This window comes from Erythrolamprus reginae, chromosome 3, assembly GCF_031021105.1.
Source record: "Erythrolamprus reginae isolate rEryReg1 chromosome 3, rEryReg1.hap1, whole genome shotgun sequence".
NCBI classification, from domain to species: Eukaryota; Metazoa; Chordata; class Lepidosauria; order Squamata; family Dipsadidae; genus Erythrolamprus; species Erythrolamprus reginae.
In genome coordinates, this window is record NC_091952.1 from 42,513,509 (window position 1) to 42,532,809 (window position 19,301).

The following is a 19,301-nucleotide window of genomic DNA, read 5'->3' on the forward strand; positions in this document are numbered from 1 at the left end:
TGAACACAGTATTCCAAATGTGGTCTCACCGGCGCTCTATATAAGGGGATCACAATCTCCCTCTTCCTGCTTGTTATACCTCTAGCTATGCAGCCAAGCATCCTACTTGCTTTTCCTACCGCCCGACCACACTGCTCACCCATTTTGAGACTGTCAGAAATCACTACCCCTAAATCCCTTAATCTAGGGATTAAGTCCAATCTTCACTAATTTATCTATCAGCTCTTTGTGTGGAACCGTATCAAAGGCTTTGCTGAAGTCCAGATAGGCAATATCCACGGCACCACCTTGTTCCAACACCTTTGTGACATAGTCAAAGAAATCAATGAGATTAGTCTGACATGATTTGCCTTCAGTAAAACCATGCTGATTTGGGTCCACTAAGTTACATTCAACTTTGTGCAGAACAAAGTATTCAATGAGAATATTTCATTCATTCAAATCTAGGATGTGTTCTTTGAGTGTTCCCTTTATTTTTTTGAGCAGTGTGTATATGCATGAGAAGGGTACCAGGCAGGGGTTGAACTTACCTGCTGCTACTTGTGTACTCTCTGGGACCTTGGCAGGGGCGGGGGCATTTGGCGGGGCACAGGCGCCTGTCCACGCAAGATTTGGCTTCTGCAAAGGCACAGCAAGTGAAATCTTGCACGAGGATGCTCACACGTCTTAAGATTTTGCCAAATTTTGGTGATTTCTTTGCTTTTGCACATGCGCAGTAGCAAAAAAAAAAGCCTTAAATGGGTGAAATCTCACGCTCACAAAAGCATCCTGATGTGAGATCTTGCTTGCGCATGCTCAGATGCCAAATCTTATGTGCATGCATCGGGGTCACAGAGATGCATGTACATCTCAATTTCCACTACCGGAACCTCGATCCCAGCCATACTGGGTGCAACCCGCTACTGATGGGTACTAAGAGGGAAACATTAGGACAGGGGCGGTAGGCACGCTGGTGCATTTATGCATGCCTCTTACTGACCTCTTAGGAATTGGGTGAGGTCAACTGTGGATAGACCAAGGGTAAAGTTTTGAGAGTTGGGTGACCAAACTACAGTCAGGTAGTAATTTTTTTCTGAAACCAAATTGTGTGTTAAGAGAGTAGGTTGGTAGTTTCTAGGTGGAGCGTAAATGGATTGGTTTTGTGATTGATTTCAGGACTTTGTATATGATGCAGCATAGATTGGTCTGTAATTTTCTTTTAGACTGGGATCTCCTTTTTTGAAGATGGGGATGACCGTAGTATTTCCTCTATAACCTTCACCATATATTTTACTATGTGTATATCCACTAAAACCCTCATTGTGTATTGGACAAAATCAATCAATAGGTTTCGTAAGGAACTGGTCCTGAAGGATTTTTCAAAGATTGTGCTGTAGCTGTGGAGAAGTATGCACATAGTCCATCAAGCCCGATTGGTAGAGAAGATTTTAGGTTTTAAGTCCCGTAGTGTTTTTTCTACATTGTCTTTAGTGAAGTCTATTTGTGTTAGATCGTTATGAGTATTGAGAACCTAATAAACGATTGACTACTAGTTGCAAAATGTAGTGGCATAGAATATAATGAAGAAATAACCAACCAAGGGGCTGAGTATCTAGAATCTCAAAAAATCAGAAATGCATAATGTGGCTATGGGAAGATAGAATTATGATTAGGAAAATATGGCATTAGAGTATTATTATATATCTGCAATATACAATAGTAAACTTGTGCAAAATCCAGGATTTTTTAAAAGCGCTCTTTAAAAAGAAATCTTAAGAAATATTTAAAACTAACTTCTGCAAGGCATTTGCCTACTTATCTAAAGAATATAGGAACACTTCTACTAAATTAATCCATTTGGGGGCTGAGCAATTTGAAATATAAAATATATTAAACATTTTTCCAGAGCTATCCAGGCCATAGCTATTAGAAGTTAACACAAACATGCAGTAATTATTCAAATTTCAGTGATGTTTTATACCAGACTAGTAATTAAATCTGAAACTGGGAAATACATATTTTGACCCCAGTTCATGTAAATGTCCGTAAGCTCTGTTCCCCTAATGCAGTTCAAAGAGCAAAATTCTAATTTACAAATTCAATTTTATGCCATTAAAGCTTTTCAACATTTAATTTTTTAAAAAAATGGGACTTTGCTAGCCACTAATCTAATATTTTAATTTCAGAGTTGTAATGATCAAATAGCAAAAAAGGAAAGAGGGATTTTATGGTTACTATTATCCTATGGCTATCTTTTGTTATTGAAAACAGCAGGAGATACAATACTTATCTAGTTGAAAGAGAATCAGGGATTGTACCCAGTACTGTCTTGCTATATCCTTCCTATGAGAACAATGCCATTGTTTGCTCAATTCAATGGATGCCTAAGATGTCAATAGGTAGTTGATTAATGTCATATTTCATTGTTGAGCTTTCCACATTTATGCTTCTCACATTCCATGTTCTTACTGTGATTTCCTTAACAATTTAGGATTTTCTTTCCTTTCCTGGCAACATTAGTAACTCGAAGTTCTAAAAGTTTGTATCTAGCCATGTCATAAAGAATGGAATGGAATGGAATAGAATAGATTGGACACACAAGGAATTGGTCTTGGGTGCTCTGCTCTCAGTGTACATAAAACAAAAGAAAAAAATACATTCATAAATAATCATAATATACAACACTTAGTGATAATCATAAGTTACTAATAAGTAATCAAATCATACCCTTGTGATCCAAAAGAATATCTGCTTTTCCTCATTTCCATCTAACCTAAAGGTCCCATCATCCAGCACTACACTCAACCACTTGTCTGTTTTTGGTGTGCTGTTGATTTCTTCCACGTTACGTCTGCCTTTACCATTGTCACTAAAGTGGCCATCTGCTCCCAGTATCTTCTGTATAGCTTCTGCCTATATAGGGCTCTCCTTCTAACTCAGAGGTGTCAAATTCAAGGCCCATGGGCTGGATGAGGCCTGTAGGGTGCTTAGAAATGGTCCACAGGCCTGCCCTGGAAACAGCAGACTGACCTATAGCGCCTCTGCCAGCAAAAATTGTTGTTGGGAGGACTGTGTGCGACCCTCCCAGGCTTCATTTTTGGCCACAATGGCCTCCTGCAATCCTCTGCCAGCGAAAACACAACTTGGAAAGGCCATGTGCAGCCGGCCTGGCCTCCATTTTCAGCAGTGACTACCTCCCCAAGCTCCATTTTTGTTGGCAGAGGGTTGCAGGAGGCCATCATGGCTGAAAACCCTGACTAATGATGTTGAGCTGGCCCTGCCTACCCCAGCCGGCTCTCTGAGGTCAAATACAACACTGATGCGGCCTTCAATTAAATTGAGTTTGACACCCCTGCTTCAGCTGCACAGCTAGGAAGAGCTTCATACCTTGGCTGACTTTGCTTGGAGTAAAAACATCATGTTCATTTCTGCTTTTTCACTCATCCTTCCCAGGAACCCTATCCCAACTCCCACCACAATAAGGCAACATAGCAGGATTTGTGGCAGAGTACAAGCCCATACTGATACATAATAAAAAAAGAAAGCTGCTAGCATTCTTAAATTAACTATTTCATTGCCTGCCATGTAATCTTTCTTCTAACAAGGCAGCATCTAGGTGCTATTTATGCTTGCACCCAAGGGTGAGTTCTGGATCTTTTTGCTGCCAGTTTGCTCCGAGTCGTTCCCTGCGCACGCACGTCCCCGCAACAATAGAAAAATAGCATCATTTTCTGCATGTGCAGAAGCAAAAGCCAAGATGGTGACACCCACGGTGCAGAACCGACTTTGTGACATCATCACTGAATTACTAACAGTTCTAAATAACTGGTTAGAATCAGTAGGAACCCATATCTGCTTGCACCTTTGCGTGTTCCTAAAACCTCTCCTGTTTAGAATCTGCATAAACATTCTATTTAGAGTTACTGTAGCTAAGAACTTAGTTAAAAACTTTTCAGGCTTTTTTTACCTCTGGTCAAATAGGAATGAGCCGTAGAAATCTGGATCTTTCCTGAAACACGTCAGTGGACTTAATTCACTCTGGAATTAGTACATTTTCAATATGTAAACTGCCTAAATGCATTTTGGCTTCAGTAGCTATCTTTTTTCTTTGTCTTCACAATGCTAGTGGTAATTCCTCCTTTTCTGTTAGGTCCGTGATGGTGAACATATGGCATGTGGAGCCATATCTGCCAATACATTGCCGTCAGTCAGCTCCAGCACAGCTGATTTTCGGCTGGCCACACCCCCTTCCCTTCCTATATTGAGGTAAGACTCCCACGGAGGCTCTGGGAGGGCGTTTCTGGCCTCCGGAGGGCCTAGGGGTGGGGAGGGAGGCCATTTTCACCCTCCCCAGGCTCTTAGCCTCTGGAGCCTGGGGAGGGTGAAAAACGGGCCTTCTGGTCCCCCTGCTGTCATGTGCATACGCATGCGTGGGGGAGCATTAAATTATGGTGTGGGCCCCCACCGGTGCTCCTCCCGCTTTTGGCAAAAATATTAGCCATAAGGTCATGAGCCTGTTTTTACTTCTTGGTTTAAACCCATAAAGTCCATTATAAATTGGCCTAGCTACTGTACTTTCAGGAACAATTCTGTGTTTTAGCAACCCACCTGGTCTCATCACTCCCAACATTTTTTTGGTAATCTCTTAAATTTTATGAGGTGAAGGAGTTTGTTTTGCAGACATTGTTCCTTAGTTGTAACTTCTAACTTAGTACTGTCAGTATAGTATTGAGCTTGTAGAAGAAAATAAAAAGAGACTACTGTAGTTTCAGAGGAAATCAGAACTAAATTTATTATCTTGGTACTTATTTTTTATCTTCTATTTTAATTACAATGGTAATGTGTCTTATATATTCCTTGTCAACAGAAGCCTCCATAAGTTCTTGTAGAAAATGGCCATGCATACATTTTATCTATCTATTTACATATATACCACAATCACAAAAAAGCAGAAAAGTTTCATATGAAATATTTAAGCAAAGAAAGGAATAAAAATACTATTTTATTATAAGAAAACTACTTTGTACAAATTGTTATTAAAACTTTCTAGATATATCTTATACTAAACTGCTGTACAATAGTTTATGAAATGATATTTCTCCCAATAAAATTATTAATAAGATTATTATACAACAATGACTGTTTAGATTGAGATTCCTCTCTCTAATCAAGTACTGTCCCATGTGTCTATACAAAAGGAAGTGGGAAATCTTTTTAATGAGTTTAGTTTTTTCATGACCCGTTTCCTGGAATGAACTTTCATTCTTATCAGAAATTGTTGCAAGGAGTCACTTCCTTGTTTTAATTTTCATACACTACCTTTAAATTTTGTTGTCCAAAGATTTTCACATTGCATATCTTTAGCAACTTAAGCCTTTTAACTACTTTTGTTTTTTCTTAGACTGTATTGAGATGATCTTCACTGATTCCAAAAAATCTGGAATTCTATTCTGAAGGATCACAACTGGCAGGTAGATCCTAGAAATCAAGGCCAGCTGAATCCGAGGAAGGATCCATCATACCAACAACCTTTTATACTCTGCTTGTGCTGGAGCCTCTGTAATTTCTTGCTTTTGCCACTTTTATGCTACCTTGTGGGATTCCAACGAACAGTTTTGGGGGTTGAGCTTGATAAATGTTTTCCAGATAAGACACTGTCTGAGACTAAAGTTCCCAGTTTGAAGCTACTATTCAAGGTTTCATCAAGCCTGCGAGTCTCTGATTCCAAAGTAGTTGCCTCAGGTTTCCTAGCCACAATAGTTAAAGACTTTAAAAGCTCTTTATGCAAATCTGAAAGCTCTTGACTTGTTTGAGTACATCTGACGATATAATCCTCCTTCTGCTTCCGTTCCAGTGATAGCTGTGATTGTAGAAAAAAAATCTAAAACAAGAACAAATGACATCGAGGACTAGTGAATTATTTCTCTCTGAAGAACTTAATTTCTAGTTTTCAACAGTATCTTATGTAAAGTAAAACTGTTAGATTTATTATTTAACACATCGAAGCTGTAGTGGTGCAGTGGTTAGAATGGTGTACTGCAGGGTAACTCACTGCTCGCTTCAGGAGTTCGATTCTCACCTTCCTTCGGAGGTTGGTAAAATGAGGACCCAGATTGTTGGGGGCAATATGCTGACTCTGTAAACTGTTTAGAAGGTGCAATGTAGCACTGTGAAGCAGTATATAAGTCTAAGTGCTATTGCAATATCTAATATTACTAATAAATTTTGAGAAAATGTTATGTGATCACTAATAATCAACACTGAGTTGATGGTGCATAATTAATATTTTTATAACAATGCACTGTGCATTTAAAGCACTCCATTCAACAGCAAAGACTGAATTATTAAAATGACGTGAATAAAAATATTTTGATTTTTTTTAAAAAAAAAAGAGTACAAAATGATTTTGAGTACAAAATGTCCCAAACTGTTGTTTTGATGTTGCCAAAAGGATAAACTATCCTTTAATATTGTTGCTTACAAAAACTATTATGAATCTTTGAAAATGCAGTAACTACAGCAGTACAGCTCTCCAACAATGGAAGATAAGAAAAGCAGTTCTAAGAGACCTAGGTGTATTCCAATTATAAAATACACACCTGTGTTTGTAACTGTGCCAGTTGCTTTTGGAGAATCTGGTTTTCTTTCTAGAAAGAAAGAAGAGAGGAAACTCAGTCAGATGCTCACCTTCAAGAAGTCTATTATTTAGGAAAAGAAAACTATTTATACAGCTTAGATTTTTCTCTCATTTATTCAGGTTCAACCCAACAATTATAAACTTTAGTTTAAATATAAAGGTAAAGGTTTCACTTGTCCAATCATTTCCAAGTCTTGGGCAGTGCTCATATCCTTTTCTTAGCTGAGGAGCCAACCAGTGATGGGCTACCAAAATTTTTACTACCACACTGTGGCTGTGGCTTATGCATTTTGTTTCAACATCTTTCGGTGCAAATTGGGTGCTCTGGGGTGGAGCTCCATTTTCGCTACCCCACGGCTGGGTCCACCTCGCATCCGGGCAGTAGCCCACCCCTGATTATCTACTATATAAAGTGTATGTACACACATGCAGACACAGCTCTTCTAAAATTATACACATTCAATCTCATTTACTGTGATAGGAAAAACATACCCAGAGCCCAGAAGGGGAAAAAAGAAAAAAAAATCAAACTTTTGCTACTGGTACTGCGTAGCTGACCATACCCGTAGGAGCCCATCACTGGAGCCAACTCTGTCCAGAGACATTTCTTTGACCAGCATGCACAGAACGCTGTTATCTTCCCGCCAAAGCGGTATCTATCTATTTACCTTTGCATGCTTTCATACTGAGTTGGGCAAGAGCTGGGGCAAGTAATGGAAGCTTACCCTATTATGTGATACTTGGGTCTCAAACCTAGGCAGTCAGCTAGGCCATAGCGCCCCTTTATTAAATATATTGGGAAGGGAAGTCAACAGTGGATGGTTTTAAGTGCAACTTCTGATAATAAAATATGTAAGCACTTCATAGCGTGGATGCAGGATATCTGAGGAATTGTCTTACCCCAATGGGACTAGCTTGTCCCACCCTTGCAGGCAGAATGGCTATATATCAGATCCAGTCATCAAAGAATTTGGGATGGCATGGTCCAGACAAAAGAACCTTTTCAGCTGTGGCTCCTGGAGAACATTGTGCTCCCCAAGGTGAAATCTGCATCGACTTTTCTGGCTTTCTGAAAGAGCTTTAAGATATAGCTCACTCAACTGACCTGTAACCCCAATAATGGCTTATCATTATTAGATAAAACCCCACTTTCTTTCCTTCCTCTTCATTTTGCTCCTTTCGTCTTCAACTTAATTTAATTTTAACTCATTTTAAATTTAAGATCTGTTTATTGTTTTATGTACCATGTTTTCCCAAAAATAAGACCTCTCCTCGAAAATACCATTTTGTCTGGATAAGATTAGGGAGACAGAGTTAGAAAACAGGTAAGACATCAAGAAAAGCTTTGTCTGGCTCCATACTCCTCAAAATAAGACCTTTCCGAAAATAAGGCCAAGCACTTATTTTGGGGTTCAATAAAATATAAGGCAGAGTCTTATTTTTGGGAAACAGTAGTATTTTTATTTAATGATTGCAAGCTGCCTTTGGTGCCATGGGTGGCATAAACATTTTGTATGTATGTATGTATGTATGTATGTATGTATGTATGTATGTATGTATGTTCAAACCTTTGAAATGGAGAGAATATTTTGTAACCCAGAATCAGCTTGTGAATCTTCAAAACTCCTTTTCAGTTTCCTTCGTTCATGTTCTACCTGCAATTGATAAGAGAAATAAAAATGCTATTCTAAACTAGGCAAAACTGGATAATAACCTTGTGATGATACTGAGCAGATTACTGAACATAAGGCAAAGAATACGAAGCACAAAACTACTGAATTGTGTATAAGAATATTTGAAACATCCAAAGTTTTGTTTCATATAGTATTAACTGTGTGAACTCTCAAGCATCCTCTCTTCGCTTTGTATTCAAGATGCACAAAAGTGATTAATATTTACATCTATTTATTTGGGGTTTAGGTATATACATACGTATCTATACAGCATATTTATATGTGTGTATATTGTGTAGGAGTATACTTCTGAGAGCAGGCCACAGAATTTCATTTTTAATGTGTGCCAGAGTTCCCACAGAAAAAAGAATGACAAGGTTATCTCAATCTTAATTAGTGACCACCCAATAAAATCAATAATAAAGTGACTCAGGAAGTCAGAAAAAAGAGTGAGCAGGTTTTATTTTCTTAATTACACTGTGAGATAAGCTTGTGAACTCTTTCTAATACTGCCGTACTGTGACCTATAGAGCTTTATCTAAATCCTATTAATAAATAAAAAGATTCCGGTTAAACAAATAATTCTGAAAACAGTATGTTTACCGAATATATAAAGCAAATCGTTGGAGAAACTATATGAAGCCTTAGTTTTAAAAACAGATGCCCTCTCTTTCAACCAAGTACACTGTATACTGTGCCTAAAGATATCTTCCATACATTGGCTTGGAGTTATTTTGGCCTATTCCTTTTTGACTCACTGATATACTTGGACTGTCTTTATTTATTTATTAATTGGACTTATATGCTGCTGCTCTCCATGGACTCCGTGGTCTTGCATGAACGGCTTGCTTCAGGTCATACTACAACATTTCTGTTGGTTAAGTCATGGCTTTAATCCTCCCATTCAAATAATTTCTTTTGGTTCAGCCATGTTTTTACATATCTACTTTGTGTTCAGAACTACTGTTCTTCAGCTTCTGCATATGTACTCTGACAGACTTCTATAAAATAAGTTGATACAATGCAAAATCCATTACTTCCTCAATCAACTGAAAATAATGCAAAATTCAATAATATTGTTCATTGAACAATATTTGTAATACTTATTGAACAATTTGTAATATTGAACACAGTAAAAATTGACTCACTGTATTCCATAAAAACATGACAATGCATTGTCTTACACACTTGTTGTTCAATCAGAAGCTCTTTATGAGTTTAAATTAATTTGATCACATTATAGAGGACAAAGGACTACTTTACCCAATCACCATACAATGAGGGTTAACATATGATTACATTGCACTGAAAAATAATGCTGACATCATTATTTTACCTTCAGAGAAAAGCTTACCTCTTGCAATGTATCTCTCAATTGAGCATTGTGCTTCTCTAAACCATGTTTATCATTCTCCAGCCTGGCCACAGCTTGCTGCAGAAGTTGTAAACGCCTGTGCAAGAGTTGCTTTTCAGTCATCCATGTCAGCTCTCCCTCTTTTTTAAAAGTCTGCATGACACAGAAATGATGCAGTACAAAATAAGAATATAAAGGTCAATATACAGTGATACCTCTACTAAAGAACTTAGTTCGTTCTGTGACCAGCTTCTTAAGTAGAATAGTTTGTAAGTAGAAGCAATTTTTCCCATAGGAATCAATGTAAAAGCAAATAATGCGTGCAAACCCATTAGGAAAGAAATAAAAGCTCGGAATTTGGCTGGGAGGAGGAGGAAGAAAAGGAGGACAGTCGCTGCCGAAGGAAGAAGATGAGGTGAGGGAAATAAAAACAATCCAAAACTTTAAGACTTAAAGAGGTTTATTCCCTTTCCAAGTGTCCAGAGAAAGGAAAATACTTCTTTCGCTCTGGACTGCCAAAGCCTCCTTAAGTGCCACCGAAAGGCTACTCTGGCAGCCCAGAAAAGCCCAAGAAGGCCAGGATTAAAGGGGGAATGGCAGGAAACTGGCCAGGCCTTTGTGCCGCTCTCAAATTTCCTGGGAAATTTTTCCAGGCTTGGGTTCTTAAGTAGAAAATGGTTCTTAAGAAGAGGCAAAAAAATCTTGAACACCCAGTTCTTATCTAGAAAAGTTCTTAAGTATAGGCGTATACTTAAGTATATATGATTGATAGAATGGGAAGCAAAAAGGCATGTAGAATTATAATAAAGTTATACTTTAAAGTACCAAAAAACCCCGATGAACATTCAAAGATATCTTGCTCTTCTATATGATGCACTGCTATTTCACATGCTTCATATCTTTTCTTTTTTCTTACCTTTCTATCCTCATTATGCTGAAACTCTGGAATATCATTTTCACTGCATAGCAGACCAGAAACTCCCACCAGAGTTTCAATAATAAACCTTGCCTCTTTCAGACTTTTGAAAGCTGTATCCAATTGTTCCTACAGAAAAACAAACAATACTCTTTGCTTATTTAATTAAGTACAGTAGGTGTGCAAAATGTTTAGTTGCAAAATGAACAGATCCTGGAATATGCCATTTACATCTGCCTGAAAGTACTTTGACATTTGACAAAACATTTCAAAGTTAAAATGGCACATTTCAATGTCATATCCAGAAGAATTTTTTCTAGAATTAGGATGTTCCAACAGCATGTTAACATTGGAATCCACACTCAAACTCAACAAGATTATAGCTATGTTATCATATGAAGTGAGTGTAAATGATATAGTCTCTTAGCAACATCTAATTCACAGCCTCTTGGTTTTTCTCCTTGTCTCTCCTTTATTATTTATATCTTAGAGTCTAAGAAATTTTCATTTTAAACCACTTTCTCTTTAAAAATATTAATAGTGCATCTCTAAAGAGAATAAAAATGATAAGATATAGTTTATAAAATATAATTTTGCTGTTTACATGCTTTGTAAAATATGTTTACATGCTTTGTAAAATTTTGGTTCCGGTGAGGGAGCAAGGAGGAGGGAGGTGGCTGCAGCTCCACCGGACTATGGTAGAATATCTTAAAATAGAAGAGTTTTTAATTCAATTCAGCAAACCTATTCTGGTTGTTCGGGGAGGCAAGGTGTTCCTACACTGAAAGAACCCCGACTTGGCAGTTTTTGGTGGTGTTCGAGGCTGCTCTGGTTGCCGACACGCCAACAATTAGATCAGCTGTGCCGCGGAAGATGGCGGCCACTATATGGAGATGAGTTATGCTGCTGGGGGAATGAGAGCGGAGAGAGGAGAGAGAGAGAACCAACCAAGGGAACATGCTGTCGAGAGAGTGAGAGAGCGACATAGAGTGAGAGAGCAACAGAGCAAGCCGAGAGCCAACCAAGAGATCCAACTGAGACAAGCCGAAAACGAGAAGGAGTAATGGCTCGACAAGCGAGCTGGCTGTATGGGCCGGGAAGGCGACAGACGGGAGAGGCGAGAGAGGGAGCGACGCCTGGAATTGCCGAGTTTGAGTCTGCCCTGGCCACCGGACAGACCCAGTACGCTGAGAAGCGGTATGGTGGGAGCACTCGCCGTCGGAGGGTCTGCTAGGTGGAAAAGCTGGATCGGCCATTAGCGTGGAAGAGGAGGAGGAAGCCGCCACGAGGAAGGAGGATGCCGAGAAAAATTATTGGAAGAGGTCAGCACGCTTAACAAGGCCACATGGAGACCGTATGGAGTCTGTATGGTGCTGCTGAGGGGTTGGAGAATCTGGAAGGACCTAGAACTGGTGGCTGGTGCTGGCTGGTGGCACCAATCCGGCACAAAAAGAGCCTGGGGGGTAGAACTATTATGCCCAGGACTCGAATGTGTCCCCCCCCCCGAACACTGAATTTCTAGAACTCACCTTTTAGATCTTGGTGACCTGCTGACATCATTTCTGACTTGATTATGAATTTGATCTACCTCCCATTTTTCTTAATAATTTATAATTAATACTTTGTACTATTTAGAGTAATTTTAGAGTGATTGATATTAAGTATTAATTTTTAGGGTTGTATTTTACTGATATTGAAGTTTTAACAATTAATGTTTTAGTTAATTTATTGGTGGGGTTTTTAATGATGGATATCTGGGGTGAGTGGGAAGATATGTATGGGATGGATGGTTGGGGTGGATGGGGTAATATGTATGAGATAAATGGGAATAGCATGAATGAGAACAGGCTACCTGGCGATAGAGAGGCAGGAGGGATGGGGGTGTCTATCTCTGGGGTGGCAGAGGGCCAGAATCTTCCAGTCCTGCTGGGGAGAGGCAGATATGGCAGGAGCCATGGGATGAGCTGTTCCAAGGGAAGAAGGGAACGCTACTTGAAAGCGATTCCTTGTTCCGGCCCCATGAGCTCAACCTGGGGTACTGGTGACGAGTGTAATCCGGGCCCTGGGCTCAAGCTGCTGCTACTCAATGCCAGGTTGGTGGTTAACAAGGCTCTCCTCATTCGGGATCTGATCTTGGATGAGGAGGCCTACCTGGTATGTGTGACTGAAACCTGGCTGGGCCCAGAGGAAGGAGTTTCTCACTCTGAAATTTACCCAGCCGGGTTTCAGGTATGGCATCAGCCATGACCCCAGGGAAGGGGGTGTGGAATGGATGTAATAGCCAAGGAGACCCTTTGCCTACGTAGACTCATTGCTCCCAAGATTGCGGGCTGTGAGTCCCTCCTGGTGAAGTGGGACTTAGGGGTTCAGGTGGGCTTGTTGCTCACGTTCCTGCCTCCCAGCTACGTGTCAACAGCCCTGCCTGTGCTGCTCAAAGCGGTGGCCGGGTTGGTGGTGGGGTTCCCTGGACTTATTGTCCGGGGGGACTTCAATCTGCCGTCACTCGGCAGTTCCTCTGGGTTAGTGCAAGACTTCATGGCCAATATGACAGCCATGGACCTGACTCAAATAGTTCAGGGCCCGACTCACAAGAGGGGACAGGCACCCGACATGGTATTCCTCTCGGAGCAATTGAGCAATGGTCTGAGACTAAGGGGCTTAGAGGTGTTGCCTTTGTCATGGTCAAACCACTTTCTACTGCGGCTTGATTTCGTGGCTCCAATCCTCCTCCGCTGGGAGGCGGAACCGACTAGGTGGTTCCGTCCCAGACGCCTGATGGACCCAGAGGGCTTTCAGAGGGCGCTTGGGGTTTTACCAGATTCACTCATCCATAGCTCGGCAGAGTCCCTTGCCGTGGCCTGGAATAGGGCTGCGTCGGAGGCCCTTGACCGGGGGCACTAGACCCTGGAGAGCTCCTTGGAACTCCTGGAGTTGAAACACCAGAAGAGATGTCTAGAGAAGCGATGGAGGAAGAGTAAATCCGAATCTGACCGAACACTTGTAAGAGCTCATATTAAGACTTACAAAGTGGCGCTCAAGGCGGCAAGATACGCGTACCATGCTGCCTTGATTGCATCAGCAGGATCCCATCCGGCCGTTCTGTTAAGTGACCCGCTCCTTTCTGAACCAGGGCCCTTGCAGAGCAGTGCCGAGGACTTTAACTGGTTTTTCGCTGATAAAGTAGCTCGGATCCGGGCGGACCTTGACTCCGATTGAATAGCAGTGTCGTCTGACAACGAGTCAGTCGAGGTGACTGGGGCCCTTCCTTGTCCATCTGTCTGGGAGGAGTTTGACTTGGTGACACCTGATGAAGTGGTGAAGGCCATAGGAGCTGTGAGTTCCACCAGCTGCTTACTGGATCCGTGTCCCTCTCGGTTGGCTCGGCCAGCCAAGAGGTGACACGGAGCTGGGACCAGGAGATTGTCAACGCTTCTTTGGGGAGGGGGTCCTTCCTGGCTCCCTACAAGAAGGCACTTGTGTGCCCCCATCTCAAGAAGCCTTCCCTGGACCCAGCCATGCTCAATAACTACCCTCCAGTCTCCAACCTCCCCGTTATGGGGAAGATTGTTGAGAAGGTGGTGGCACTCCAACTCCAGCGGTCCTTGGAAGAAGTCAATTATCTAGGCCCTTAACAGTCAGGATTCAGGCCCGGCTACAGCATGGAAACTGCTTTGGTCGCGCTGATGGATGATCTCTGGCGGGCCCGGGATAGGGGCTTGTCCTCTGTCCTGGTGCTTCTTGACCTCTCAGCGGTTTTTGATACCATCGACCATGGCATCCTTCTGTGCCAGCTGGAGGGGTTGGGAGTGGGAGTCACTGTTCTTCAGTGGTTCTCCTACCTGTCCGGTTGGTCGCAATCGGTGTTAGTGGGGGGTCAGACGTCAACCTCTAGGTCTCTCCCTTGTGGGGTGCCTCAGGGGTCGGTCCTCTCCCCCCTGCTATTTAATATCTACATCAAACCGCTGGGTGAGATCATCCAAAGGCATGGGATGATGTATCATCAGTATGCTGATGATTCCCAGGTATACATCTCCACCCCAAGTCCAGTCAGCAAAGCAGTGGAAGTGATATGCCGGTGCCAGGATGCGGTTGGGGTCTGGATGGGTGTCAACAAGCACAAACTCAACCCTGACAAGATGGAGTGGTTGTGGGTTTTGCCTCCCAAGGACAATTCCATCTGTCCGTCCATTACCCGGTGGGGGGAATTATTGCCCCCCTCGGAGAGGGTCTGCAACTTGGGTGTCCTCCTTGATCCACAGCTCACATTGGAATATCATCTTTCGGCTGTGGTGAGGAGGGCGTTTGCACAGGTTCGCCTGGTGCACTAGTTGGGGCACTATTTGGACAGGGAGTCATTGGTCACAGTCGCTAATGCCCTCATCACCTGAAGGTTCGACTACTGCAATGCTCTCTACATTGGGCTACCTTTGAAAAGTGTTCGGAAACTTCAGATTGTGCAGAATGTGGCCGCGAGAGCTATTGTGGGGTTACCTAGATTCGCCCACATCTCTTCAACACTCCATGGCTTGCACTGGCTGCCGATCAGTTTCTGGTCACAATTCAAAGTGTTGGTAATGACCTTTAAAGCCCTACATGGCATCGGACCAGAATACCTTGGGAACCGTCTTCTGCCGTATGAATCCCAGCTGCCAATATGGTCCCACAGAGTTGGCCTTCTCCGGGTCCCGTCGACTAAACAATGTCGTCTGGCAGACCCCAGGGGAAGAGCCTTCTCTGTGGCGGCCCCGGCCCTCTGGAATCAACTCCTCCCCCAGAGATTAGAACTGCCCCCACCCTCCTTGTCTTTCGCAAATTATTTAAGACCCATCTGTATCGCCAGGCATGGGAGAACTGAGACATCTCCCCCAGGCTTATATAGTTTTATGTATGGTATGTTTGTGTTGTATGGTTTTTAAATGATGGGTTTTTAGATGCTTTTTTAAATATTAGATTTGTTGCATTGTTATATTGTTATTATTATTGTTGTGAGCCGCCCCGAGTCTCTGGAGAGGGGCGGCATACAAATCTAATAAATTATTATTATTATTATTATTATTATTATTATTATTATTACTACTATTATTATGCTGAACCTGCAAATTTGCAGATAAAATGCTTACCTTAAAATGCCCATCCCTTTCTGAAAGCATGCTCTTTGTAATAGCCATTTCCTCCTTTAAAATTTTCAAAGCCTCTTCACTTCGGGCAAGAGTCAGATCCAACTTCTGGGCCTTCTGTTTCCATTCTATCTCACCGCTCTCTGTTTGTTTTAAAACGCCTACCATGTGATTCAATTCTTGTCTGTTCATCATTTTCTCATTTTCCAACTGTTTAATCTTTTCCTTCTGCCATTGCAAACACTGGTCTTTTTCCTTAATAATCTTGCTTTTAGCTAGTTCTTTTTCCTTCCACATACAAATTGTCTCAATACAACTGAGGAAATTGTAGTCTTTGGTATCATGCAATCTCAGAGCTGAGATTATTTGCTTTAGCTGATCAGTGTAAGTTAGTAATTCCCTCCCTTTAATTTTGAGTCTCTCTTCCAGTTGCTCAATTTTTTCTTTCTGCAATTTAATCTCAATATCTTTCTTCTGCATAAGCTGAAGTTGATCCTGCTGCTCTTCAGTCTCATCTTTCATTGATTTTGTATTTTTCTCATCTTGATCATTTATCTCTTTGTTCTTTCGTTCTAGCAATTTATCTTGCTCTCCGAGGTGTTTTTCGTGTCCTTGCTCATTTTTGTGTGGATATTGCAAAAGTTCTTCCTTACTTTCTTGTTCTCTCTGGAAGGCTTCTAATTTAGAATTCATGTATTTACTAATGGATTCTGCTTGCCTGATAAGCGCTGCTTCTTTGTCTGCATTCAACCAACTAACCCTACCCAGCTCCTGCTGTAGAATTAAAACAGTATGCTGCATTTCCTCTTTCTGTTTTGCGAGTTCCTTGACATGCTTTTGTAAGAATTTTATTTCCTTTTCTTTGTCCTGAAGGGAAGATCTAACGAGATGCAGTTTATCCAAATTAAATTGTGTCTGTTCCCCCTGATGTTGAACTTGCTGGAGGTTCTCCTTTAAATATTTAATCTGCAATTCTCCATTTTTTAAAGCTTGTTTTGCTTGTTGAAGTTCTGCTTGCAATCCTTTTATTAGCCTTACGTTATCTTCTGTATTCTTTTCATGTTGCCCTTTCAGGGTCTCAATTTCTTGCTGTCGCCTCTTAAAGAATGTTTGGAGTTGTCCCAGCGTATCAGAAGTAATTTCCTTTAGTTTTTCCTTTTTCAGTTGGTTTATTTGTTCATCTGCATCTCTTTCCTTTAGCACTCCTGAGCTGTACTGGATATCTTCAAGTAGAATTCTCATTTGGCTTTTCGATTCTTCTTCGTGCTTCCTTTGGAACTCCAATTCTCTGTTCTTTTCCTCCAAAGTTGCCTGTATCTTTGCTCTATGTTCATGAAAAGCCATCCGTTCCATTTCCATTTCTTCTTTCATTTCTTTCATTTGTTTCTCTTGTGCCCTGAGCTCTTGTTCTCTTTGGATCAAAGTCAATGTCATCTGCTTCTGCTTCTCAGAAAGCTCACTGAGCTGTTCTTCCTTCTGAGCTTCAAGGTGTATGAAAATTGATATCTGTTCCTTCTGGGATTCTATTTCCCATTCTTTATCCTTAACAATGGCTTTCATGCATTCTAGGCTCATATTAAGAGCTTCCTCGTGCTTCCCTTGTTCTTCCCATTCTTGAAGTAATTGCTTTTGAGATGCGAGTTCCCAACTTTTTTCATTCAACTTTATTTTCAGGTCATCTAAATCTTTCAGCAAAGCTCCAATTTGTGCTGATTCATTATGTTCTATTATCTCAATTTTCTCCCCTTTAATGTTAGCTTCCTTGATTTTTTCCTCCAGATTCAGAGATAGGCTTTCAATTATTGTTTTTTGGCCTTCTGATAACTCTTGTAGTTTTTGAAGCTTTTCTTGTTGGGATTTCAAAGTCTCCTCTACATCTAGATTTAATTTCTTGAGATCGGCTTTTTGCATCTGATCCTGCATTGTCATTTCTTCAATTTGCGCTTTTTGGGAGTCAATTTCTTTGCTTCTGTTTTCTAGATTTTTAGTGAGATGCTCTAAGGCAGCCTTTTGCATTTCTTTGTGATACTCTAAATCGCTAATCTCCTGTAGCTGGTCTTTTATTTCTTCATTTCTCTTTTGTAAAGTAATGGTGAGCTGATCCACAATTTCCTGAAGTGCTTTTCCTGCCTCTACCTCTTTCTGCAAAGCCGCAAATCTCTTTTGATGATTCTCAATTTCTTCATGTTTATTTCTGAGAGTGGAGAGAGCACTTTGAAGCTCTTGCTCCAGACACTCATTCATTTTTTCCATGGCACTTGCTCGATGTTCTGAAACTTCGGCTGTTTCCCGAAGAAGCTCCAACTCCCGTGTGAGCTTTTCTTTGCTAATGTGTAATGTGCCCCGCTCATTCTGAAATGCAAAAAGAATAATTTTATTCTTGTTCATTATTCCATAGCTACATTATTTAGAGACAACATTCATTCAAATATAAATCTTGCACAAAAATGCTTATCATTTTTTTAAAATGAAATGTTTGCTAAAATATATCACTTCCAAATATATGTAAGTTATCTATTCAAAATATTGACTAGAAGGCAGCCAGTAACTATACATGGGGAAATTTTTAAAATTACAATTAAGTATATGAATCAAGTAATTATGTTTGATGATTCCTAAAATCCTATTAATTCAGAATTTGAATAATAACTTATGTCCATTAAATAAAACTTATTCCCTCCCTAACAATTTAACTCTCTTAAAGATTTAATTGCAACATATTTCTAATTTATCAAGAATTATTCCACCCCTGAAGGTTAACACAAGAGAACAAGCTAGAAGCAGAAAGCATGGGCCAGGAAATGGTTACAGCTCTAATCACTACTAGTTAGTTACTTAGTTAGTTAGTTGGTTAGTTAGTTAGTTAGTTAGTTAGTTAGTTAGTTAGTTAGTTGTTTGTTTGTTTGTTTGTTTGTTTATTGGATTTGTATGCCGCTCCTCTCCTATGTACATTAGAAAGTATGTGATGATGATGGTGGTGATGGTGGTGATGATGATGATGATGATGATTATTATTATTATTATTATTATTATACTTGTATGCAGCTCCTCTTTGAAGACTGCAAAAGTACAAAAACTGTAAAAGAAACTTAGAAGAGAAAGACAGCCACAATAGACAATAAGAAACAAGTATTTTCTGAGTATTACTTAATATGGAACAAATTATATGAATGGTTGAAGGAGAGAAAGAAGAAGTAAAGAAGAGTACAGACAGGAGTAAGGAATGTGATTGTTGATATTTGAATGATTATTATTATGAATGTTAAATGTAATTTTTTATGGAACAATTAAGAAATAGAGAATAAGTAAATTACAATATGTAAGTATATGTGTATATATAAGGGATAATATAAATGTGGACATACAGCGTTCCCTCACTTTTCGCGGGGGATGCGTTCCGAGACTGCCCGCAAAAGTCAAATTTCCACGAAGTAGAGATGCAGAAGTAAATACACCATTTTTGGCTATGGACAGTATCACAAGCCATTCCTTAACACTTTAAACCCCTAAATTACCATTTCCCATTCCCTTAACAACCATTTACTCACGATTATTACTGGTATTCACCATTGAATAAGAGCAATCATGGGCTTTCCTAAATATGCCCATGTTACACCAACACTCC

At 40.5% G+C, this 19,301-nt stretch overlaps 1 protein-coding gene across 2 annotated transcripts in view; it reads right to left on the minus strand.

The window, feature by feature from the left end:
- Positions 1-4,745: 4,745 nt before the first annotated feature.
- CEP250 (centrosomal protein 250) overlaps positions 4,746-19,301 on the minus strand; it is a 58,878-nt gene continuing 44,322 nt past the window's right edge. For both annotated transcript variants that reach the window (XM_070744961.1, XM_070744962.1), the window contains 6 exons: positions 15,680-18,028; positions 10,560-10,688; positions 9,644-9,796; positions 8,185-8,271; positions 6,579-6,626; positions 4,746-5,860 (listed from right to left, as the gene is read on the minus strand). In XM_070744961.1, coding sequence (XP_070601062.1) covers positions 5,567-5,860; positions 6,579-6,626; positions 8,185-8,271; positions 9,644-9,796; positions 10,560-10,688; positions 15,680-18,028 — 3,060 coding nt within the window. In that variant the 3' untranslated portion in view covers positions 4,746-5,566. The remainder of the gene's footprint in view (positions 5,861-6,578; positions 6,627-8,184; positions 8,272-9,643; positions 9,797-10,559; positions 10,689-15,679; positions 18,029-19,301) is intronic.